The sequence below is a fragment of the Falco peregrinus genome, chromosome 17 (genome assembly GCF_023634155.1).
Source record: "Falco peregrinus isolate bFalPer1 chromosome 17, bFalPer1.pri, whole genome shotgun sequence".
Taxonomy (NCBI): Eukaryota; Metazoa; Chordata; class Aves; order Falconiformes; family Falconidae; genus Falco; species Falco peregrinus.
In genome coordinates, this window is record NC_073737.1 from 4,949,296 (window position 1) to 4,971,269 (window position 21,974).

The 21,974-nt window shown below is 49.4% G+C and overlaps 2 protein-coding genes across 6 annotated transcripts in view; one reads left to right on the forward strand and one right to left on the reverse strand.

Moving 5' to 3' along the window:
- LOC101914268 (tetraspanin-15-like) overlaps positions 1-21,974 on the forward strand; it is a 99,132-nt gene that overhangs the window by 7,812 nt on the left and 69,346 nt on the right. For 2 of the 5 annotated variants that reach the window (XM_055820316.1, XM_055820319.1), the window contains exon 3: positions 17,169-17,252. The exons of the other annotated variants lie outside the window; for them this stretch is intronic. In XM_055820316.1, coding sequence (XP_055676291.1) covers positions 17,169-17,252 — 84 coding nt within the window. The remainder of the gene's footprint in view (positions 1-17,168; positions 17,253-21,974) is intronic. 5 annotated transcript variants of the gene reach the window in all.
- TACR1 (tachykinin receptor 1) lies at positions 200-21,911 on the reverse strand. The gene is made up of 5 exons (XM_005234237.3): positions 20,340-21,911; positions 10,358-10,552; positions 6,172-6,322; positions 5,717-5,913; positions 200-5,079 (listed from the first exon to the last, which is right to left on the reverse strand). Exons 1-5 carry the CDS (start codon positions 20,735-20,737, stop codon positions 4,788-4,790), a joined length of 1,233 nt encoding a protein of 410 aa, XP_005234294.1. The 5' UTR covers positions 20,738-21,911; the 3' UTR covers positions 200-4,787.

Sequence of the window (21,974 nt, forward strand, 5' to 3'; positions counted from 1 at the left end):
ATTATCCTTTTTCTTGCTGTAGCGGTGAAAGTTCAGAGCACACCCCTCACACTGAAGGTCCCCCAGAACCCACCGGCTGCCTTTCACCCCTCTTTTCACCTAGTTTGTGCTTTGCCACCTTTCATCGCTTCTCCCGCTCCCACCATGCCACCAGTTGCCTCCTCTCATTGTGGGCTATTGAACCAGTTGCAACACGGTCTCACAAAAGAAACGTTTATTTATGAAAATCCATTTGGACAAACCCGACAATCAGAGAGAGACCATTTTGGGGAGGAGGGCTGGATTTTTTTCTCTGTAGAGATGCTACTGTGGGAGGAGGGTTGGATTTTTTTCTCTGTAGAGATGCTACTATGGGAAGAACTTCACACAAATCCCCTGTGAGCTGCCCCACACACCAAATACCAAAACCCAGATGTAAGTCGCAGCCCATCTCCTCCCCTCGCTCCCCTCCTGGCCCCAACCATATCATATTGCACAGAATCAGGAGCCTTTTTGTCTGGTGTGGAAAGTTTAAGGGCAGGGACACCCGAGAGTTATCTCTCATCCTCAGCTGCTCTTGGGACTCACTGTCCCTTCTCTGGGGTGCTGCGACTGTCATGTTCAAGTGATGAGTGTGATTTAGCTTCCAGCAGAGGTGGTATTTCAGGTGGATATACACAGGAAAAGGGGCTATTTGCGTGTTAAACTTTGCATTGTAACTGCTGTATTAATTATTCAGCTGGAAACAGATTTTTCAGGCAGGATGGTGTGTTCAATAGATTAATAACATTCCTGAAGCCTGAGAGGTGGGTATTATTGTTGTTGTTGTGGTTATTTTAAGAGTAAGCAAAAGCTAGGAGCTCTTGAGCTGGGCACTTCGATTATGTGATCTTGCAGGAGGGCTCTGGCTAGGGCACAGCAAACTGAAAAAAAAACCCCAACCTGTGTCAGCCCTGTGAAAATACACAGCAAAGAGCGGATGCTCTGCTACCACCTCACGTCACTACCCATTGGCAGATGCAGTGTGCTCAGCTGGGCCAAGCAGTGACGGCATCCCTCCAGGGACAGCAAAATAAAAGTAATAATAAAGAGAAGTAGTGGGTGAGCAGCCTTTTGCGTGTCTACTGGCAATCCTGTTACAAGCACTACAAACAATGGGGATCAGTACTGGCTGCTTTGCTTTGACTTCCACATTTGCAAAGTTACCTAATTCTTGTGGCAAGCAGGCACTTGCTTGGCTTTTGCTTGTTTTTTGTTTTAAGTTGGTGTGAGACAAATGGTTACACATGGTACGGGGAGTAAAAGTATTTTGGAGCAATTGAGCAGACCTTGAGGTATGTATGGAGATGGGGTTTTGTTGGTCTGTGCTCCTGCTGGAAGCTAAGTGGGAAGAGTGATTTCTGGGTGCCAGGAAGCAAACTTGAGTTTACAATCAATCCCTTGGGGGTAAGGAGGTGGCTCCGGGTTGGGATTTGGGTTTCAGAGCTCCCTTCTGCAATGGTTTTCGATTGGAGTGCATTGTCATTGAGCTTAGGCAGCTCCCTTTAAGGATGATGGGAGTTATCTGTATGCCTCCAAGGAGGAGATGGCAAAGGGATGCGTACAGACCTGCTGAGTGATTCTCTCCAGATGCTATTATTTCGCATTTCAGAGAGCCAGGAAAGAGACAAAGAAACAGTCTTGTTTGCGATTGAATTTCTAATCACAGATCTGCAAGCAAACGAGGAGAACAGGCTTAATAAACCAGAAAAAACCTCTGTATTACAGCTGACCTTTTTGAAAGGAGAGCTGGAAATAGTGCAGAGATTGGACTCACCATACGGTTAGGTGCCCCCTTCCCAAGCCTGGGCAGGGGTGTCTTTTGTTTTAGGCTTTTCAGTCTTCAAAAGAAGACTTCTCTGTGGCTTTTGCATGCACAGAGCATCCCAAAATTGGTGAAACCAGCTAATGTTGCCTGATGCATGTCACGTGTGTGGACATGGACCTGACCCAAACTTCTCACCCTGTGGGCTGGCCTAGCTCCTAAATGTCAAAAGACCCTCATCCCTGTTCCTGCCTCTATCAACAGAATAACTTGGCACTTGGAGGGGAGAAAGGAAAACCTGGATTTGGGTGTGTTGTACCCATTTACACAGAACATTTTTCTTTTCCTGCATGGGTCTCCATCTGTTGAATGATCCCTTGACATGTTCCCATCAGCCTGGCTGTCCCAGGCAGGTTCTGCTGAGGTTGTTGGCACTGTTTATAACAGGTGGGAATTTTCCCCGCTTTATTTCAAGAGATAGTTTTCTACAAGATGCACCAGAAGCAGTCAGGCTGTAAACTGTCAGCTTGAATTGAAGTCTCCATGCACACCCTTGGGGTTATCCTGCGTTTAAAGCTGAGCATTGCTTGTGAGAAGACAGTTGTCGCTTCTCTGCACATCTCATGATCACAGCATCCTTGGGGCATAAAACACGGAGGACAAAAGGCCAGCTTGGTTATATATATATATATATACACACACACACACACACGTATATATATATTTTTTTTTTTGTAAATGCTGACTTTGTAGGCTCACAAGCTGACACAAACTCTTGTGTGTGGGGTGTATGGAGCAGATCTCTGCTTACCTTATTCGGCTCTTTAGACCATTTTGAGATATTTGGTTTTATTTTAATTTGGAGTTTGGGTTGGCAGCTGTGAATAAATCAGAATTTGGCTCTGGTTTGTAGCACCTTCTTGTGTATTGGCAGCACAGCTCCTGTGGAGTTGGTGGTAAAAGTTTCCTAGTCCAACCCTTGTGTTATAACCCGTGGTGTCACCCGTCCCTTCGATTGCTGCTGCCTGGGGCTGGTGGTTTTTTGCAAAACCGAATCCCCAGGCAGGCTCGTGCAGGGTTGCAGGAGGCAACAGCAAGGGAACGTGTCTTAAGGCGATGAGAACAGTGAGAAGTGGAAGTTTAAGCACAAAAAAAAGTGTATTCCAGCATGTGCGTGGAGCACGTGGCAGTTTGTGATGTCATGTAGTCGCAGCAGTTGGGAAGGGTGTGGGAGTGGCTGGAAGAGCTGCTCCTTGCTGATGGCACTTGGCAGGATTTTTGGATAAAAAATGAAGATGATCATCCTTGTCAATCTGGTTTTGCAGCCATTTTGTTGCTCTTGGATCCATCTATTTGCCCGTTCATTTAATTTCTGCGGGAGTCATTGCTTAAATATGTGTATTTTTATCTCCAAGAACCATCGTGGCTGGGGAATTTATTAGTGACTGGATGTTCCAGCAGCCAGTTTGGAGACTGAAGAGTTGAAAAGCTCCAAAAGTCATCTCTGCTTTACTTCCAGAAATTGCTGTGTGCTCAGCAGGGTCTGACGTTCAGCTGCTTTAAAATGAATGAGCAGTTTCCTTGCTCTGTGCAAAGCTGTTGTGCATCTCTCCAGATTTCTATTTTGCAGTGAATCCATTTTAGGAGTTGGAATTCTACACCAAAAGCGAGAATTTGGACTGGGAGCAAGCAGCAGTCGATACAACTGCCCCCAGACTTGTGGGTTTGTTCCCAATGAGCCAAATTTACCCAATTCTCATTTTATTTACCTTTTTTCCCTGCTTTGAGTGTATGTTCATAACTTGCTGGCCAAAGGAGCCCTTGGTACGAACAGTCGCAATGAAAATTATCCATTATAACAGGACTAAAATATTAGATATATCCATGTACACATCATAAATGTAGTATTTTATACAAAAGATGGGGGATTAAAAGAAAAAAACGTTTCCCTCATTAAAACAAAATCCAGAAAGTGGAAGTGAATCATTTCAACCCTCCTCTGAGTAAAAGATGTCTGCAAAACTCTTGTCTCCCTTCAAACCTTGTACGCTGGCAAAAACCTTGTTTTTCTGGCAGAATCCTACGATGCCCCTTTCTGTGCAGCTCTAAACATTTCCAGGTTGTGAAAAACATTTCAGTATGGTCAGTCTCTTCTTCTCCAGACCTCCACAGACTTCCAAAAATCTATCGAAGACACATCACCCTGGGCCTTTTAGGAAATCACAGTGATCGCTTTTGGCACATATGGTTGATTAACGACAACCAAAGTCTGGCTCAGTTCAAAAATCCTTTTCAAGAGCCTTGTTTCGATGAGCCGTGTTGTGGACTGGCAACAGAAGACCATCGTGCAGAGGGATGTGGGTGCTGGAGATGAGCTGACACTGTGCAGAAATGCTTAGATCTGAGTCAAAGCGCTGAGGGGCCAGTGGTGCCCCATGGATATACAGGCTCCTGTAGTTGAAAACAGCATTTTTTTGCTGGATTTTTGAATTGAATACCCCTCTGGATATTCAACCGGGAGTGACAGGGAGAATGCAATTAAAGGTGGGAGGAGGGAAGTGCAAGACTGGTTCATTTTCCTGTGGAGTGGGAAGCACTGAGAGATCCCTGCTGCTTTGCAGAGAGCAGGGAAGCACCTGCCAATGTTCTACTTGAGGTTTAGGGGAAAAACCCAGCTCTGTCCCATTTCTGCGTCCTATCTGCCTGCTTGGCACGTGGTGGGTTGGATAAGCAGCAAGCAAGGCAGAGGCCAGCCAAACCTCCCTTGTGTTCGGGCTTGAGCCACAGTGTAGCACATGAAATTAATCCAAAGCTTTTGCTTTCGGGCTCGCCCAAGGATGGTGAGCGAGTGGCACAGCAAGAGAGGGTAAAACAGCATGGGGAAAAAAGCTGGCACATCACAAACCAGGGTGGTGACGCTGGGTGGATTGAGCGCTGGAGCATCCCAGTGAGGGAAAGGGGATGGTGGCACCCTTGTGAGCAGCCAACGGAGACAGGGAGCTGCTTAGGTGAGTGTGTTGGAGTAGAAGCTGAAGCTTTCGGAGACTGTTTTGGAGTCGCTGCGGGAGGAGCCATTGGAGGTCATGTCTACGGAGAGACGCTTGGCCTTGCTGCTCTCCTCCAGCTCCTCTTCAGCCGCACCAACCGCCGAGGACACGGTAGTCTCTATCCGGCTGACCTTGTACATGCTGCTCTGTGTCTGCAGGTACCTGGCTGACTTCATTTCCAGGCCCTCATACTCACCGGCGCTGATGAATGGGCACCACCGAAATGCGTGTTTGAACCCCACACGAAACCTGGGGGGAAAGAAGAGATGGGGAAAGGCAGGCATGAGGGATGTGGAGATGGCAGAAAGACCTCGCTAGGAGTGGAATGACAGAGCTAAGCACTGTGAAACAACAAAAAACCCTGCTACTTTTCACTAAAGGGAGGAAAAAACACTGGTAAATCCCAATTGGGAATCAGAACTGTTTTGATACCTATCCTCAAATCCCACTTTAGGAAAGACTTATTTAGGTGAGTATTGTATCATAGAATCATAGAACAGTTTGGGTTGGAAGGGACCTTAAAGATCACCCAGTGCCACCCCCCAGCCATGGGCAGGGACACCTTCCACCAGACCAGGTTTCTCCAAGCCCTGTCCAGCCTGGCCTTGAACCTTCCAGGGATGGGGCACTCACAGCTGCTCTGGGCAACCTCTTCCAGTGCCTCGCCACCCTCACAGTACAGAATTTCTTCTTATTATCTAATCTAAAACTGTCCTCTTCCAGTATTGTCCCTGCATCTGCTGGAAGCAGCCCCTGACAGAGAATGGGACACAACCATTCTGGAAAAACTCTCCATCCATACTGTCCTCCATCAGACCCCTGTGTATCTCCCCCTCCTCAGCTCCCTGGTACACCAAGATGCTGCTGAAAGTCACTCGAAACCCACCTGTCGTTGAGGCAGCAGTAGATGATGGGGTTGTACATGGTGGAGCTCATGGCCAGCCACATGATGGCCAAGTAAACCTGCTGGATGAACTTCTGCAGGTACCACTCGGGGTTGAAATACTGCAGGGTGAAGTAGATGTGGTAGGGCAGCCAGCACAGCGCGAAGGTGCATACCACAATGATCATCATCTTCACTACCTGTGTGGAGAAGAGAGGGCAGGAAAGCAAAGTCATCCATCGAACACCCCACCAACTCCCCAGTCTCTCCCTGGAGACCCTTCCAACCAGGAACCACGCACGTTGACGGAGGACACGGATCTGGAGGACACACTGTGCTGTTAGCGACAACCATGCAACGAGTCCTGACCTGTTTCCCTGCCTAATGAGGTATTTTTGGCTGTGGTTAGTTGGGATTGGGCGTGAATTATGGCTCCTACTGTACTCGGAGCTCCTTACCTTCCGCTTAGCCGAGACCTGCTCATGGTAGCGGTCGGAGGAGTCGCCGGGTATCTCGCTCGCCCAGAGGGTGACACCGACCACAGTGTAGGCACATCCTATCACCAGAAGCGGCAAGAAGTAGATCAGGATGGTCATGCAGAAGTGATACCTAGAAAAAATGGTGCTTGTTGAGTGTGTCCTCTACCTATTCAGGCTTTTTCTTGCAAACTGAGTTTGAGGGCAAAGTGCTTCACAGGGCAAAGAGGATTTGGCACGATTGCCTGCAGAGCTCAGGCTGCTGAGAAGCGCTCCTTACTTTCACCCCGATCTTCTCCAAGCCTCTTCTGCCAGCCTTTGGCAGCCTAGCACCCTCCTGGGATGGGATGTAGAAGCTAGTGAAGAACTTGTGTTACCTTCGTAAAGCAAGGATGTTTTAGCTGAAGTGGCTCTACTCTCACTTCCATTCTGTTTACACCCCAAATTAACCTAGAGATGAATGCTCGCTCTTATCACACCTTTTATATGGCAGTCCTGCAGGAGCAAATGTGGGTTTTTTGAAATATAAAGGATGGGAATATTAAGCTGAAGAAATAAAGGCTTTCCCTGCAGGGCAAATTCTGCATCTTGGATACAGTTTGCCTAAATCCTGGTCCACCATCAGTTTAGCTGGCTTTGGGTGGCACAATGCTTAATCCCAGTCTCCAAAAACACAGCCTAAACCCTTGTCGTGGAGGCTGATTAAAATTTTCTCGTCACCTCAGTGATCGGGTCGGTTCTCCAGGTTCGTGGAAAGGGCAGGATCTTTGTGTCTGTTTATAGTGGGTATAAATGTGTCCAAAATCGAATGAGGGGGTCTGGATTAAACTGTCAGCCCAGGCTTGAGACTGTTTTGTTGTAAAGTCAGTGGAGTCGTGACAGGTTGCAATAGCCACTGGGATTGCATTGGGTTCAGTGAAGGATTTATGTTAGATAGTAGCTGGTTTAAAAAGGAAAACAAATAATGCTGTTTTTAATAAACAGGATGGGGATGGGCGGTTTGACCTTGCGGGTTCCTTCCTAGCATCAGAGCTTGCAAAAACCTCTCTCCCCTGCAGAAAGATAAGAAACAGCAGTAGAAAAACGTGGCTGGCTTGCATGGTGCTGACTTGCAAAGCATCACGCCAGGTGAGGAGGAAATTTTCTTCCAACAGCTTTAGGGTCTTCACATGCAGTTTTGGGGTGCGTTTGGCTAAAATGCAAGGTGCTGCATCTGTTCAGGCCCTGTAGCCACACTCTGCTCTTGCACTCACTCGTCCTCCCGGGAATTTTGATTGAATAATATCTCCAAAGTGTAATGAATGGGTCAGGCTCGTGCCTGGTGCAGCTGCCACAGGGAATGGGGTTGGCCCTGCACCCGTGCTGCCACGCCAGCTCCTTCTTGTTTTGTACCTGCAATTTCATTTGGCCTCCTCTTTGCCCAGCGCTAATCACATTTGAGCTGGATTGTGTAGGGCTGTTTTCTATTTTGCTAATTAAAGAGGCGTCTCTGTGGCTCTGTGATGAAGATTTTGTTGCAGTTCCCGTGTAATGCAGGGTCTTGAAACAGCTGCAAACAGCTGAGAGCGATGCAGAAATGCCCCAGAGGAGCTGTGAGACAACATTAGCAAGATGGACCTTTATTTTCTGAGCTGTCTGGGCATAGTAGGGACAGGAATTTCCAAAGAGCCCTGGGACATTTTTTTTTTTTTTTTGGACCCTGGGCACTGAAAACCAGTCTCCACGTGAAACCATTCATATATTTTCTCTACAAGAGTTGTGGGATCACAACACCTAGAGACGCCTGGGGTTTGTAATTTAAATGTCTTGTGTGGGGATTTGGGGTCTGCTATAGGACGCAGGAGCCTGTAGGGGTTATGGGGCAGTGATGCTGGAGGAGGGGGCTGCCAGCTCCTTTTGCCTTGCACAGCCCAGATGGTCGCTGCGGGCTGTTATCTCCCAGAGAAGCCGGTGAGTGGAGCGGCTTTTCCCCTTCCCTTAACAAACCGAAATGGCAGCTAATGAAATTGGGATAGATCAGACATCTATTCCGAAACCAAAAGCGGGAGAGGGAATTGGTGGTTAGCAGCGCTGAGCAGCCACTGAATTGAATCCAGCTCAACTGCCAGCTCCCGTTGCGGATGCATCTTGCTTGCGCTGAGGTCTTCACCCACTTCCCCCTGTATGAGCAGGCTGAGAACGGGCACATTTTCCCAGTGAAAAAAACCTCATGTGCATATCCTGGTCTCTGATACTGCCTGCATGCTGCGGTTGTGCCTTCTGGGATCCATTTGCCAAGAGAAAGGACCCCCCGGTGTAGGTAGAAGCCTCCAATTGTCACTATGAACTGAAAAAATAATATTATTTTTCATCATGGCATTGCAAACAAGCCAGCTGCTGCTGGTGCCTTCCTTAAATAACTGCACCAAGGCCATGTGAGCAGGGGAGGGGGTTTGACAGCGACCCGACCACCTGTCCCTGCAAAGTTATTTTGGGGCAGTAAAATAAAAATAACATCTTGGGCTCTGAGGTATGCAAGTGAGTTTGCGCCGTTTGGAGAGACTGTCGTTTTCAGTCCCCGCCAAATCATTTGGGGTTGTTATTTTGGGGCAGTGAAATAAAAAAATAGTATCTTGGGCTCTGAGGTATGCAAGTGAGTTTGCACTGTTTGGAGAGAGTGTTGTTTTCAGTCCCTGCCAAATTATTTGGAGGGTTTGGCTATTTAAAAGCTTCTGCTTAGCATCTGCTTGCCCGGCTGCCCTCACCTGTCTGCAGAGCCGAAGAGCATGGGGTGCTCAGGCTTTGAATTGGCACCCAGCTTCCAGCAGCAAATCATTCCCAGGTGAACGGTGGCATTTTTCTCTTGAATTAACTATTAGTGACGGCCCCAGCGTACAGCCAAATGGCAAATGATCTCTTGAAATCAGGCCCTGAGCTCACGCCGGTGGCTGCTTTGATCTGAGGGGGCTCAACCCGATCCCAGCCGCGTGAGCTTTCTAAGCCAGCGGCGTTTCTTCATGCTGGCTGTATTTATCATGGTGGCCTGGAATAATTAAAGTTGGAAAACATCTCTGGAGATCAGCTGGGCTAGCCCCAGCTTAGTTCTTGCCCTACCTGCCTTGCAATGCAAATAAATAAGATTATAATAAATGATACCATCCAGCTCTCTGCAGCCCACCTCTTGCTGCTGACTGGCAAACTCATCTCATTTATCTTACGGAGACACCTTTTCCAGGGTCAAGCCGGCTTTGAACACCTTCTGCATGTGTGCCCGTGTCCCATGCTTTGGCTCCAGCACAATTTCACAGCCCTAATTCATTGCTCCACGGGACTGGAGATCACAAACGCCTTTTTTTTTTCCCCAGTTCCTCTTCTTTTTCCTTAGTGCATGACATTTAACTCGCCGTGTGACGCACGGACTTCAAAGAGGGAACTACAGAGGGCTGTGGTCTGCACTGGCAGATCAGTGGGGTTGCCCAGACCCTTTGGAAATACCAGATTTAATTAGCCAGCACCTTAATGGGAAGGAAGGAGATTCCTGCTAAGCTCTCCTAGCCCTGTGTTTGCCTCCCAGCCTGAGCTGATGTCACAGAGCCCCTTTTTTAGCTTATTTTTTAAGCTGTTGAGTGAATTTTGGGGCATTTGGACTCAGTAAATCCCAAACCAGGTGTTTTTCTGTTATTGCCTGGCCAAGACACTGCCGGTAAACCCCTATTTACCTCTTGCAGGAATAACTCTCACCCCAGGAAGCCCTTAGGGGTTGGGGTTGCAGAAAAGGTGCTGCAAAAACCAGAGCCATACCTGTGTGTATGAATAAGGCCCTGGAGGCAACGCAGACCCCATCCCGACAGCCGAAGTATTGCATCTTAGCAGTTTTACATGAGTTTCCCTGGAGGATGAAGCACCCAAGAAGGGCAGGGAGCATGGTACAGCATGGGGCAATGCTTGGACCACGAGCAGCGCTAAACTCACCTTAACGTGCCCTGAGACGATACAGATGGAGATTTTGGTACCGTCAACCACGTAGCACTGGCCCTCGCTAGGGTTAGGGAGAGGATGACCCCATCCCAAGGAGCTCTGAGCCATTCCCATCCTTCCTTGCTTCCTTTTTAAATATTTTTTTGGGTATTTTTTCTGTACAGTGCCTTGTCCCCACTCTCATCCCCACTGCCAGAAAAGTTCAACTCACGTTTTTCCATACACGTTGGTGCTGTGGTCCGGCCACTCCACCAGGCACACCAGCCGGCCCGGCAGCTTCTCCATCACCGAGTAGTAACCCTGGGGGAAAGCCAGCAGGAAAGCCAGGAGCCAGATGATGCCGATGACCACCTTGGTGGCGGTGGCTGAGAGACGGGGTTGCAGCGGGTGGATGATAGCCATGTACCTGCAAGGTGGGAAAAGGAGAAATCAAGGCTGGAAAGCCATGATGTTGCAGCTTTTGGGGCTGTTTTAGGTCTCCCTGGCATGGAGGTCGTACTTTTGGCACCCCCTTAATGCATCCTGGCAGACCCTCACTCCACACAATGCAAACGGCATCGAATAATCCCTTTATGGAGGATTCCCCAGCCAATGCTCTCATTCTCTTGCAGCACTTTACCCTCGAGATTTGAATCCCGTTTGAGACACTCACTGACTTTTAGCTGAAAATCACCTTCACTAACGCAATCAGCAACGGACTGCTTCTGCAAAGACCGTTTTGTACAAAGCCAGCCACGATGCTGCCATCAGGCAGCAGCCGCTTTGGCAGCACCCGGTAGTTTTGGACCTGCACAAAATCATCTCTCTGTGGTAGATCACAGTGCCAAGTGTTACAGGAGGAGAACCAAAAAGAAGAGTGCTGGACCAGTGTGGGATGGGTGATCAGAGATGCCACCTATATTTGCCAAGCTCCTGGGCTCTGTCCCCTGAATATCAGCCATCATATGCAAGGAAAGCTGCAGTGGTGACAAGGTGGATTGAATTTATCCCTCTGCAAATCTGGTTTTGCAAAGCTGGCAGCAGCCAGCAGCACTGGAAGGAATAAGTGAGAAAGTCACAGATTTTTTATTTCCCCCCCAGCTCCACATCAAGCTTTGGGAAGAGGAGAAACATTGCATTGCTCTGCATGTGTTATCTCCCAAGGCATCTGCAGCCTCCTCTTTTTCTCCTTTCATCCCTTCTTTCAGGGAATGAACAGTTTTTCCTAGATGGAAAATACTCTGTGTTGTGGTTTTGGGTGGCCACTTGCAAAGACATAGGGATTCATATATAAATATGCAGGAGGCACTGCTGTCAGCTCTTCCTCTGCCCCAGGGTGCCAAACCATATCGCCTTTGTGCAGCTGAAAATCCACCTAATCCACCTGATAATTATCCCTTGGAAATCTGGTTGGTACTTGAAATTGAAGCTGGTTAGAAAGAGCCGAGGCCATGGGTGTTAGTGCTACTCTGGCGCAGCAGCTGGTGATGCATCAAGGTCTCCTGGTTTCTGCATCCACATTTCATTTTCCACTTGTCAGACTGCAATCCGCTTCCTGGGACCCTGCAAGGACTCGTCTCCTTCCTCTTCCTCATCCTCCAGGCGCCTGGTGTTGGCTGAGCCCCTCGTTAGTGGGTTTGCTGACCCTGGATGAGGTTTAGGTGGGCTTTGTCGTGGGGTTCAGAGCAGGTTACCCTGGGTTTATGCTGCCAAGCAGCAAGAAGTCCATGTGCCCATGTTTGCTGCTGATGCTCAACCTGACAGTTCAAGCTTAGGCATGCAAATGGTAGAAAACGAGGGATTCCCACAAAGGTTGGGCCATTTCTGTTGGAAAATTTGTTTGCAGAAACTTCTGAGGCTGACACCTCTGTAAAGCAAAGCCAGAACTTGATTGCAACCAGCTAGAAATGCTTTTACATCTCCACCCTTGTTCTGCCAGTGCGTTTTAGATGACTTTCCTCATCGGTTTAAAGCACTTCGCAGCTGCAGAAGCCCTCATGGTTGATAAAACATCCAAATCATCGCTGTAACGATGAACTAAACCCCAGCTGTATTGCCTAGAAACCTTTCCAACCACCATCAACTTGTCTGCAACGCTGTCTTCTGGTGGAAAGGAGATGGCGAAATTCATCCAACCACGCTGGCATTGCAAGGGTGAGGTCAGGGAGGCAGGAGAGAGAAAGCTGGCGGCGCTTTGGGGAAAACTGGACCCAAATCCTATTTTTCAGCAGCGATTCCCAATCCATCAGTCCTGGAGCAACCTCTGAAATATTCCCTTGGGAATGCTGGGGGTTCAGCTGCCCATCAGGATTAAAAATGGGAATAATAACAGTTCTCCCAGACAGGGGCTCTGACAGGGAAGAAAAAAATGTAATAAAAAGGGTCTGGGCTGCTTGAAGGAGCTGGCATTACAGACCATAAAAATGCTGGAGATAGATGGAAATGTACAAACATCCTGAAAATAATGAGACCATTATTTCATATTAAAATATCTTATAATTATATGATAATTGTATCACTAAGCAGAAAATTGTCCTAACATTTTAATAACTGCTTCCTTTTAATTTTTTTTTCCCTTTTTTCTTTGTTTCCCTCCTCTCCTTGATGAGAACATTTGATACAAAACCAAACTGGGGAGGGGGGGAGCAGACAATATGGTTTCATGGCTGCCTTAGCTTGGATGACAGCTGCCGTCTTGCTGATACTGGGGTGCAAAATCATCAGTACAGGCAGCAAAGCAGCTTCTTTTGCCTTCTTCCAGCACTGGGGCTGCCACGCTCAAATAATTCTCATTTACTTGCAGACCAGTCAGACATTCTGTGTTTCTCTACCCAGTACGTTTGCGCGTATTCCTGTCTCTGAATTTTTGGTTTTTTGGGGGATTTTTGGCCACTGCTGGATCATTTTTTCCGCAAAAGCCAGTTTACTTCCTTGCAATTCTGCTCAGTTTTGAGCCAAATCCTCCCCTGTGGTGTGTTTCTATGGCAGGGTTTTGGATAAGCTAAAATAAAACCTTCCTTCTGAGCAAGCATGGGGTACTGCAGGTACCTCCAGGTTGTCTTCTTCCCTCTGTGTAAGTTCAACCTCCCAGGCGAGGCTGTGGTAGGTGCTGCAGCCAAACCTCCATCAATCACTTCTTAGCAGGGTAGAAAAATCACACGTCAATCATGAATTTGCCTTTCAGCAAAAAAAAAAACCCAACCCTTGCCAATCTGTTTATTTTTTATTAATAACAAGACGTTTGTGCTCAAATTGAAATGCCAAGTGCAGGCGCAGGGTGCAGCTGCGATGCCCCGGGGTGTCTGTGAGGTGCTGGCGGGCGTTTGGTTTTCCAAGGCATTGATGGGAGCATAATGCCGGGAAGCTGCTGCCCTTCTTGGCTTGGCCACACCGGTCCTGGCCGCACCGGTGAGAGGCAGGCTCTGGAAAGCAAGGCTGATGAGTTTATTAGCTCATATTTCTCCTCGCCAAGTGCCTCTGTGGCCCCATGCTGCCCATCTCCCTAAGATACTGTATCCTATTAGAGAGATTTATTCTTTTTCTCTGCCGTCCAAGAGGGTGGTTTTCCAATCCATTTAAAAAATTGTGGTTTGCAGAGGATAATCATGCATGGGAGGTCAGGAAGAGGAGCGTGTTCCCATGTAAGCATCCTGCCCTTGCTGCCGCGGCAGGTGACAAACCACCATGGGGTCTTCAAGTCCTAAGTTGTCACAGGGGATTGGCTCATGGTTGAGGATTTAAGGGCAGATTCCCCGCATTAGGGAAAGGTTTTATCCCTGTGCAGGTGGTGCGCAGGGGTAGCACCGGGAATGGGGCCGTTTGCCTGCAGAAGATGTTGGGATGGGCGGACTTGATGATACCTGTTCCTCAAAACGAAACGATCTGCTGTTGCTCTCCTTTTGGATGGCAGCGCCGCCTTCGCGTGCAAACCATCGTTCAGTTGTGCAAGCACAGGGCTGCCCGGGTCCTTGCAGGAGAATCCTGATGCCATTGCAGCTGCGTTGTCCTTGCACCTTTCCCACCACATATAATGTTTTCAATCCGCCATGTTTAACAAGCTGGGCACTGAGGCACACAACTTTACACCAGACGCTATTTGATGATGTTGGTAATGCTGTTTGCTGTTGTTTAAATATTTTATTGGGTGTTGGGGGGGGGTGTTACCATGACGATGTAATAGCATTTGAGTACAACGTTGTACCAGGGTAGCTCCGAGCGTATTGGTTATTAAATAGGTCCTGCATTTGAGGCAGTGTAGCCATCTATTAATTGCATCTGGAAATCTGAAGTCTGCCTGGATAACTAACATTACACAATTGTTTCCACCCTCATGGAGATGAGATTAATACAATAGCAAAAACTGATGAAGCGTCTTTCATCCCAGAGTTTCCTTATCTGCTTCATTAAGTAATAAAGATACAATAGATAAGAGATGAGTAACCAAGAGGACGCAGAGTTTGTGCCGTGTGTTTTATTGCACAATGATTTCCTGTCCTGAGCAAAGAGGGATTTAGTGCAGAGTCAGTCCCAGGGGAGTCTGCAGCCGAGTCAGAGCAGATGCCCCGGATTCAGGTAGGTCAAATACCTCCGGCACAGTTCCAGGTCCTTCCTAACCCAAGAAATGAAAAGCTTCTCCATGGAGAGAACCCTGCCTTTTTGCTTTCCACGAGGATTGTGTTGCAGTGGCATGGATGTAAAACCAGCGTCCCTCCAGCAGATTTGCATAGCGAAGCTTGGCCTCGTTGCGCTGGCCCCACATACCTCGTAGCTGGCCGAGGGCCGAGGAGGCGAGCTGAGCCTTTCGTGCTTGAAACACGACGCTGGGGACAAAGGCACCACAAGCAGCTGCTTCCTCCTATTTATTGCTTTGACGTAAAACAGTGACCGTCCAAACCGAGAGATGGGCAGCGCGCTCCTGCCCCGAGACCTGCGTGATGCTCAGCGCTCGGCAAAGCGTCTTTGTCGAGCAGGAGGCTGCAGGTCTCTCACCAGCATTTCCCCGTAGCACCGATATGGCACAGTATCTTTCCTTTTCTAAAGCAGTGAAGTATTTCCTTTGAGCACAATCGGAAAGGACGTGTTACCCGCCACCAAACAGCGACCTGAGTTACGCCGGCAGCTTTGCAAACTCCCCTGCCCTCCTGCACCTCCTGCATCGCAGACCCCACCGGCACGCTGGGATTTAACAGCCAAATGCAGGTGAAACAGGATCAAACCCCAGTTAGTTGCAGCAGGCTGCTGAGGAGGCATAGAGCTCCCTCCTGCATTTGCTGACAGCACTGGGATGGGATGGGAGAGGAGGACCCAAAGCACAACCCAGCCCCGCTGAGACGCTGTTATTCGAGGCACCTATGTGACTTTATTAACCAATTAGTCCTGCCACTGGTTTGCAGCTGGAGAGTGGCAGGGGAGAACAAAAATCCGATGAAATGCAGAGCTGGTGACCCATCCAAACTGGTGCACTCCCTGCATGGGTACTTCCCACTGGGCCATTGGGGAGATCAGAATAAATTAAGGAATAAATTAAGAAAACCATCAAATAAACCAAATGTCTCACCAGAGGCCCTCAAACTCCTATGGTGGCTTGTGCCAACGCTCAGCTCACGGATGAGCACCATGATCACCCCAAAAGCACATCTAAAACCCGAGGCTCCGGCATCTCCGAGCCACCAAACTGTTGCTAATCCATCTTACTTCTGTATTTTTTGCCATGGGAGTTTCAAGCCCCCTCTTCTTTCCAAAGGAAAGGGGGAGAAAAAGATGTAATGTGGGTTTTGACAGGCTGGATTCATATCTAGCAGATGTTGGGGGATTAATTCCAGTTAATACCCATCAGATCAGTGACTGCTGTTGGGAACGGGGGCATAAACCAGCCTTGATGAGTGACCCTTTCCCAAGGTGCTCCCTTGCCTGCCCCCATCCCTCTGCTTTCTAACCCCAGCTGGGAAATCAACGCTTTGAGCCAGCTCCGTGCTGGGTATCCAGCAGCTTCCTAGGGTTTTTGCAGCATGCAGTGATGCTTGATTTTTTGGGAATGCAAAAAGCTGCTTTGGTTATTGCTAGCTGGCGTGTAGGCGATGCCGCAGGGTGGCCGGTGCCGGGGCTGCTGGCCCTAAACCCCAGGTTCCTTTTGCATCCCCCTTGCTCCTCCATCTTCCAAATTACATCCCAGCGGAGCAAGATTACACAGCGCCGGGCGCAGATCAAAGTCCTGCTTTGCAAACCCCAGAAGTCCATTAAGTCAAGATTAAAAAATAAAAAATAAAAAATCCTTGGTGCTATATTAGGGTGTAAATGACTAATTAATCTGTCTGTGCGCTGATGTAATTTGTTCTCTCCGGAGGGTTTCTTTCTGCAGTAATCACCTCTTGGGGAAAACATGGGGTCACTGAGCTGGTGAATATGTGCCTGATATTCAGCTGGTTCATCCAACCTGAGAGTTCAAGCTTGCAAGCAGTAAATAATTTTCAGAGCTGTTTTTTCTGCTGCAAATAATATGGGGTTGGGGAGATATTAACAGGTCTTGGCTGCAGACTAGTAATTTTAGGAGCTGTGGCGGTGAATGAAGGTTCGCAGATTTGATGTTTCTTCTGCTGCTCCTGCTAGCAAATTAATGGATCTGAAGACACCTAATAGAATTTGATAACCCATTTGGAAATAAAAATGGGGATCGAAATAAGATCCCAGGGGGATTACCAAGCCCTGCGTGCTGGTCTGGCAGTGCTGGTGCTGGTGGAGGTCGGAGAGGCGGTTCTTTTAATGAGCAAGAGGAGCAGGTTTGCCCAGGAGTTGCAGGAGGTTAGCCCCACTGTATGTCATTTTTATAGCTGCTTTAGAGCAGAGGATGCTTTGCAGAAAAGGGAATTTGCTTTGTATTAAATAGCGCAAGCGCTGCACGGTCTGTCTTCACCCCGAGTTCATGGCAGGGCACTCACCCTTCTCATCAGTGTTTATTCAGTCTGCAGTGTTTTCGGCTTAGCTCACTTCAAGTTTTGAGATCAGAGAAGATTTTTTTGTTTTTTGTTTTCTGATTCCGCATGTAGTTGGATCTTTGCCTTGGGCTGCATTCCCGGTTGTCCGTCATCATGGAAACTCATTCCTCCATCAGAAGTTTGCTAATGGTGCAGGTGAGTGGCAGTGCTCAGAAATGAATCCAGGTCTCAAGGAGAGATAAAAAGTCAACAATTTATCTACCAATGCTCCTTCCTGTGTGCCACAGATACTGCGGCTTAGGGATGTCCAGAGATTTTTTTTTATTTCCCTCTAAGTGTGGCTGCAAATTAGCTCGGATTCACCATGGGCAGTGCTGGGCTTTCATTTCTCCTGGAAGATAGGGAAACCCCAGGATTTTCTATCTCTTTCAAGTGAATTAGTTCACAGGGAGAGTGGGAAGCCAGAAGGGGTTATGTGATGTGCTGTGGCACTGATATGCCTGAAAATGAAGGACATGGCAAATTTTATAATGCCAAAGCGAGCTGTTTGGCCTCCACTTTTGCAGGATGCTGAGGAGCAGCATCATGGCTTTTCCTGAGCAGACTTTACCAGCTGCTAGCCTTGACTCCTGAATTTCCTGCTATTGTTGCAGGGTTCAGCATAACACTTGCTATAGGATTAACATTTTTTTTTTTCAGAACTGTTGTGCCCAGGCTGAAATAGGTCCTGGTGAAAGAGCAGATGGTCTAGTCTCAAGCAAAAGCCTTTTTTTTTTTCTGGCACAAACCCATGGTGGGTCCTGCAAAAAAAGACATTGGAAGAATCAGACCCACTTCCCCACTTGTTCTCTCAATGACTGTCACGGCTGTGCCAAGTCTTTCCAAGGCAGTTTCATATCCTCCGGCGAGGATGTTCTGGAAATCGCTTGCAGAAAGCACAAGCAGAGATGATTTAGGGGAGCAATCTGCAGACTGACACTCCTCTGAGCCTTCAGACTCCGTATCCAACTCTGCTGGATGGCTTAATATACTTTGGGAACGTGAGGCACATTCAATTCTGCTTTCCTAGTTTTCCCTGAAAATCAGAACTGCAGTCATGTTTGATTTCAGAGATGTCCTGGCTGTGAATCAACCCCATTTTGCTGAGCCTACCTGGCTCTGCTGCTCTGAATTCAGGTACTTGCTTTGCTTGTTCCTGCACAGCTTTTTGCTGCTTGCCAGGACAAATTTTTCCCTTTTAGGTTCCTGGAACAAGTTCCTGCATTTCATGCGTTTAAGTTACTATTATCAGGTTTCAGACACAAGAAAACAAACAATATTCCAGCTCCTGGAGGCGTTATTGCCTGCTGCTTGCCTGGAGGGGCAGAGGATGGGCTTTGCTGCTTTCACCTTCCCCATTTCTCACCTTGGTGGAAATTTGGGGTCAAGAAATGCAGCAGGTAGCTCTGTGCAGGAGGTGTTTGCAAACTAAGGCTGCAGCTTCTTTTGGGTCCTTCTCGGTGGGTGAGCCAAGCCTGCACGCACAGGTTTTTCAGCCCAGCCATGGGAAAACCAAGCCTCTGCTAAGGATTTGCAGATGCAAGAAGAAAGCTGGAAATGCCAATTACCCCCCAAAATTCAGCCCCAGGCTCCCAGACCTGCCTTTGCTCCCCATTATATACAAGATCCTCCAGCTTCCCTTGGCAGATTTGCTTTTCTGGTTATTCTGGAGTGTGGACCAAAGGCTAAAAATCAAACTATTAAAAAAACCACCAACAACAAAATCATCTTTCTAATTCATCCCAAATTGAAAGGGGCTTTGCCGGCTGATCCCCAACATCCTCAAAATGCAGATGCTCCTGAAACAGAGCCAGCAACACCATCAGGTAGGAACAGAGCCACTCTGGTAGTATTCCTCTTTTTATTTATTACTGCCTTAATTCTCCTCACATCTCCGGTATGAGAACGCGGTATGTCTGATTTATTTTGGGGGAGAGGGTCTTGTAACCACTCCAGAGCGAAACAAAACCTGAGCCTGTTTTTAATGACTAGAGAGCATCATCCATCTCGAGCCCTGTTTCCCAAGCTGTCAGTGCCTGAGTTGTGATAGCACTATAATTTCTCGTAGGGAAATATCCGTGCCAGTTTGTGCAGCACTTAGATATCAGCTCAAAATGTGCTGGCATACGGCAATGCAAATCTCTTTCCTCCCCTTCACATGTATCTCCAGCCAAAATGTTTTTTACTCCCTGGGAAGAAGGGCCAAAAAGAAGCGTTGCAGAGCTGAGCTCTGTTGCGGGAAATATGTTGCGTTGGAAAAATCTGTTGCGCTTGAAATGCCGGTACTCAAGAGGGAATTGCAAAGCTGCTTGAGAGTCGATTTATTTCAAGTGCTGGTGCTAAAATGCCATCAAATCAGAGATTTCTTGGAGGGGGGGAGAAGCAGGAGCTGCACACTGGAGGTGCTTGGTGCATGGCTATTTTTTGTCCCTTGACCCCTGGCGCATCCCTCTGCGGTGAGAAGCAGCATCCCCCATGCTGCTGCACCCCACCAAGTGCTCACTGAACTTTTGATCGTGGCAAAATGCAAGCGGGATCTCACTCTACCGGCAGTCCCCAGCCATCAGGCAGCGCTGGCAGGGACCAGGCAGTGGAAAAAAACTGACTTAAGCTGTGCTGGCTGCCACCGAACGAGAGAAATCCCTGGCTCCTACCTCTCTGCCGTGCTCCCCACTAATAAAATCAAGGTGGGTTTGCTTGGGGACACACACCAGCATGCAACATAACAGCCCCCCACCGCGTCAAGATGCCTTTCCTGAGCCCGAGCGTCTTTCCAAGGCTGCTTAGTTCCCAACTCGGATCGAGAGACATGAAACAGCTCCTGCAGCACAGCGGAGGCACGTCCGACCCAGGCGTGTATTTTATGTCATGAGGTGATGCCATTTTGTGCTAAATACTGAGTTTGCTTTTAAACGAGGAGGTGGGAAAGGAACGGACGGCTCTGCAGAGGAGCTGGGAAGGGAGAGGACAGCGATGTACAAATGCACACCCAAGATGCGCTACCGACATGCACAGGGGTTACAAAGCCTTTTCTCAAGCTCCTTTCGCAGAGTGGACAAAGGATTGCCAAAGCCACCTGCAACCAGGGTGGGGAGATGGATTATTTCTAGGGCTCTTTTACCAAAACAAGCTTTATTTTAATTGCAATGTTCTCCCATCACCAGAGATTAGATGGAGCTGAGCACAGCACCCAGGTGGAGGCAAGACCTGGGTGCTGGGGAGGGTTTGACACTCAGAACTCACCTGTCCAGGGCGATGGCCGTCATGGAGTAGATGCTGGCGAAGACGGCGGCGATGGGGAAGAAGTTGTGAAACTTGCAGTAGAGCAGCCCGTAGTACCACTCGTTGTGGATGGCGTAGGTGAAGTTCACCACGGTGTTGAAGGCAGCCATGGAGGCTTCAGCAAAAGCCAGGTTCACCAAGAAGTAGTTGGTGACAGTGCGCATCCTCTTGTGAGCCAGGATGATCCACATCACCACCACGTTCCCCACCACCGACACCACCACGATGAGGGCGTAGGCGACAGCCCACAGGGCCACCTGCCACGGGGGCTGCACGAACTGGTTCGCAAAGGACTCGTTCAGGGAGATGTTGAGCAGCGGGTGCTCCAGCTCCGCTTCCAGCGGCAGCGCGTTATCCATCGCTCCGCAGCGCAGCCAGACCAGGCACACGGATACCTCGGGACACAGGTTCCTCCTGGTTATGGCACAGCAGGTCAGGATGCAACAAATTTTGGGCACAGGGCTAGTTTGGGGTGCAGGTTCCTCCTGTCTGGGGGTGCAGCTGGCACAGGGTGCCTGGCCATGTCAAGGCATGTGGCTGGTGCAGAGCACTGGTGCCTCCCAGTTTGGGCACAGCTGGACTGGGATGCACAGCGGGTTCAGGGCATGGGTCCCTCCTGGTTCAGGCACAGCTGGACTGGGATGCACGGCTGGTTCAGAGCACTAGTGCTTCCCAGTTCGGGCACAGCTGAACTGGGATGCACGGCTGGTTCAGAGCGCTGGTGCCTCCCAGTTCGGGCACAGCTGGACTGGGATGCACAGCTGGTTCAGAGCACTGGTGCCTCCCAGTTCGGGCACAGCTGGACTGGGATGCACAGCTGGTTCAGAGCACTGGTGCCTCCCAGTTCGGGCACAGCTGGTTCAGAGCACTGGTGCCTCCTGGTTCAGGCACAGCTGGTTCAGAGCACTGGTCCCTCCCAGTTTGGGCACAGCTGGACTGGGATGCACAGCTGGACTGGGATGCACAGGTCCCTCTGGGCTTGGCTGCAGCTTCCCTAGGGTGGAAATTCCTCCCAATTCAGGGCACAGCCAGTTCAGGATGCGGGTCCCTCCCGGTTCAGGACTGGAGCAGGATGCGGGTCCCTCCCAGTTCGGGGCACAGCCGGTCCAAGATGTGGGTCCCTCTTGGTTCAGGACCGGAGCAGGATGCGGGTCTTCCCGGTTCAGGACCGGGTTTAGGATACGAGTTCCTCCCAGCCCGGGGACCTTAGGGTGCCGCCGGTTCAAGACGTGGGTCCCTCCCGGTTCAGGACCGGAGGGGGATGCGGCTCCCTCCCGGTTCGGGGTGCAGCCGGATCAAGATGCGGGTTCCTCCTGGTTCAGAACCGGAGCAGGATGCGGGTCCCTCCCGGCCCGGGGGCTGGAGTGCAGCCAGTTCAGGTTACGGGTCCGTCCCGGTTCAGGACCGGAGCGGGATGCGGGTCGTTCCCGGTTGGGGACCGATTCGGGATGCGGGTCCCTCCCGGCCCGGGGACCGGAGCGGGATGCGGGTCCCTCCCGGCCCGGAGTGCAGCCGGTGCCGTGGCTGCGGTGGGCGAGCCACGACCGGGGCTTTTATAAGCGACTCGGGCGGTGCCAGCGCCCGGTGGGCAGAGCC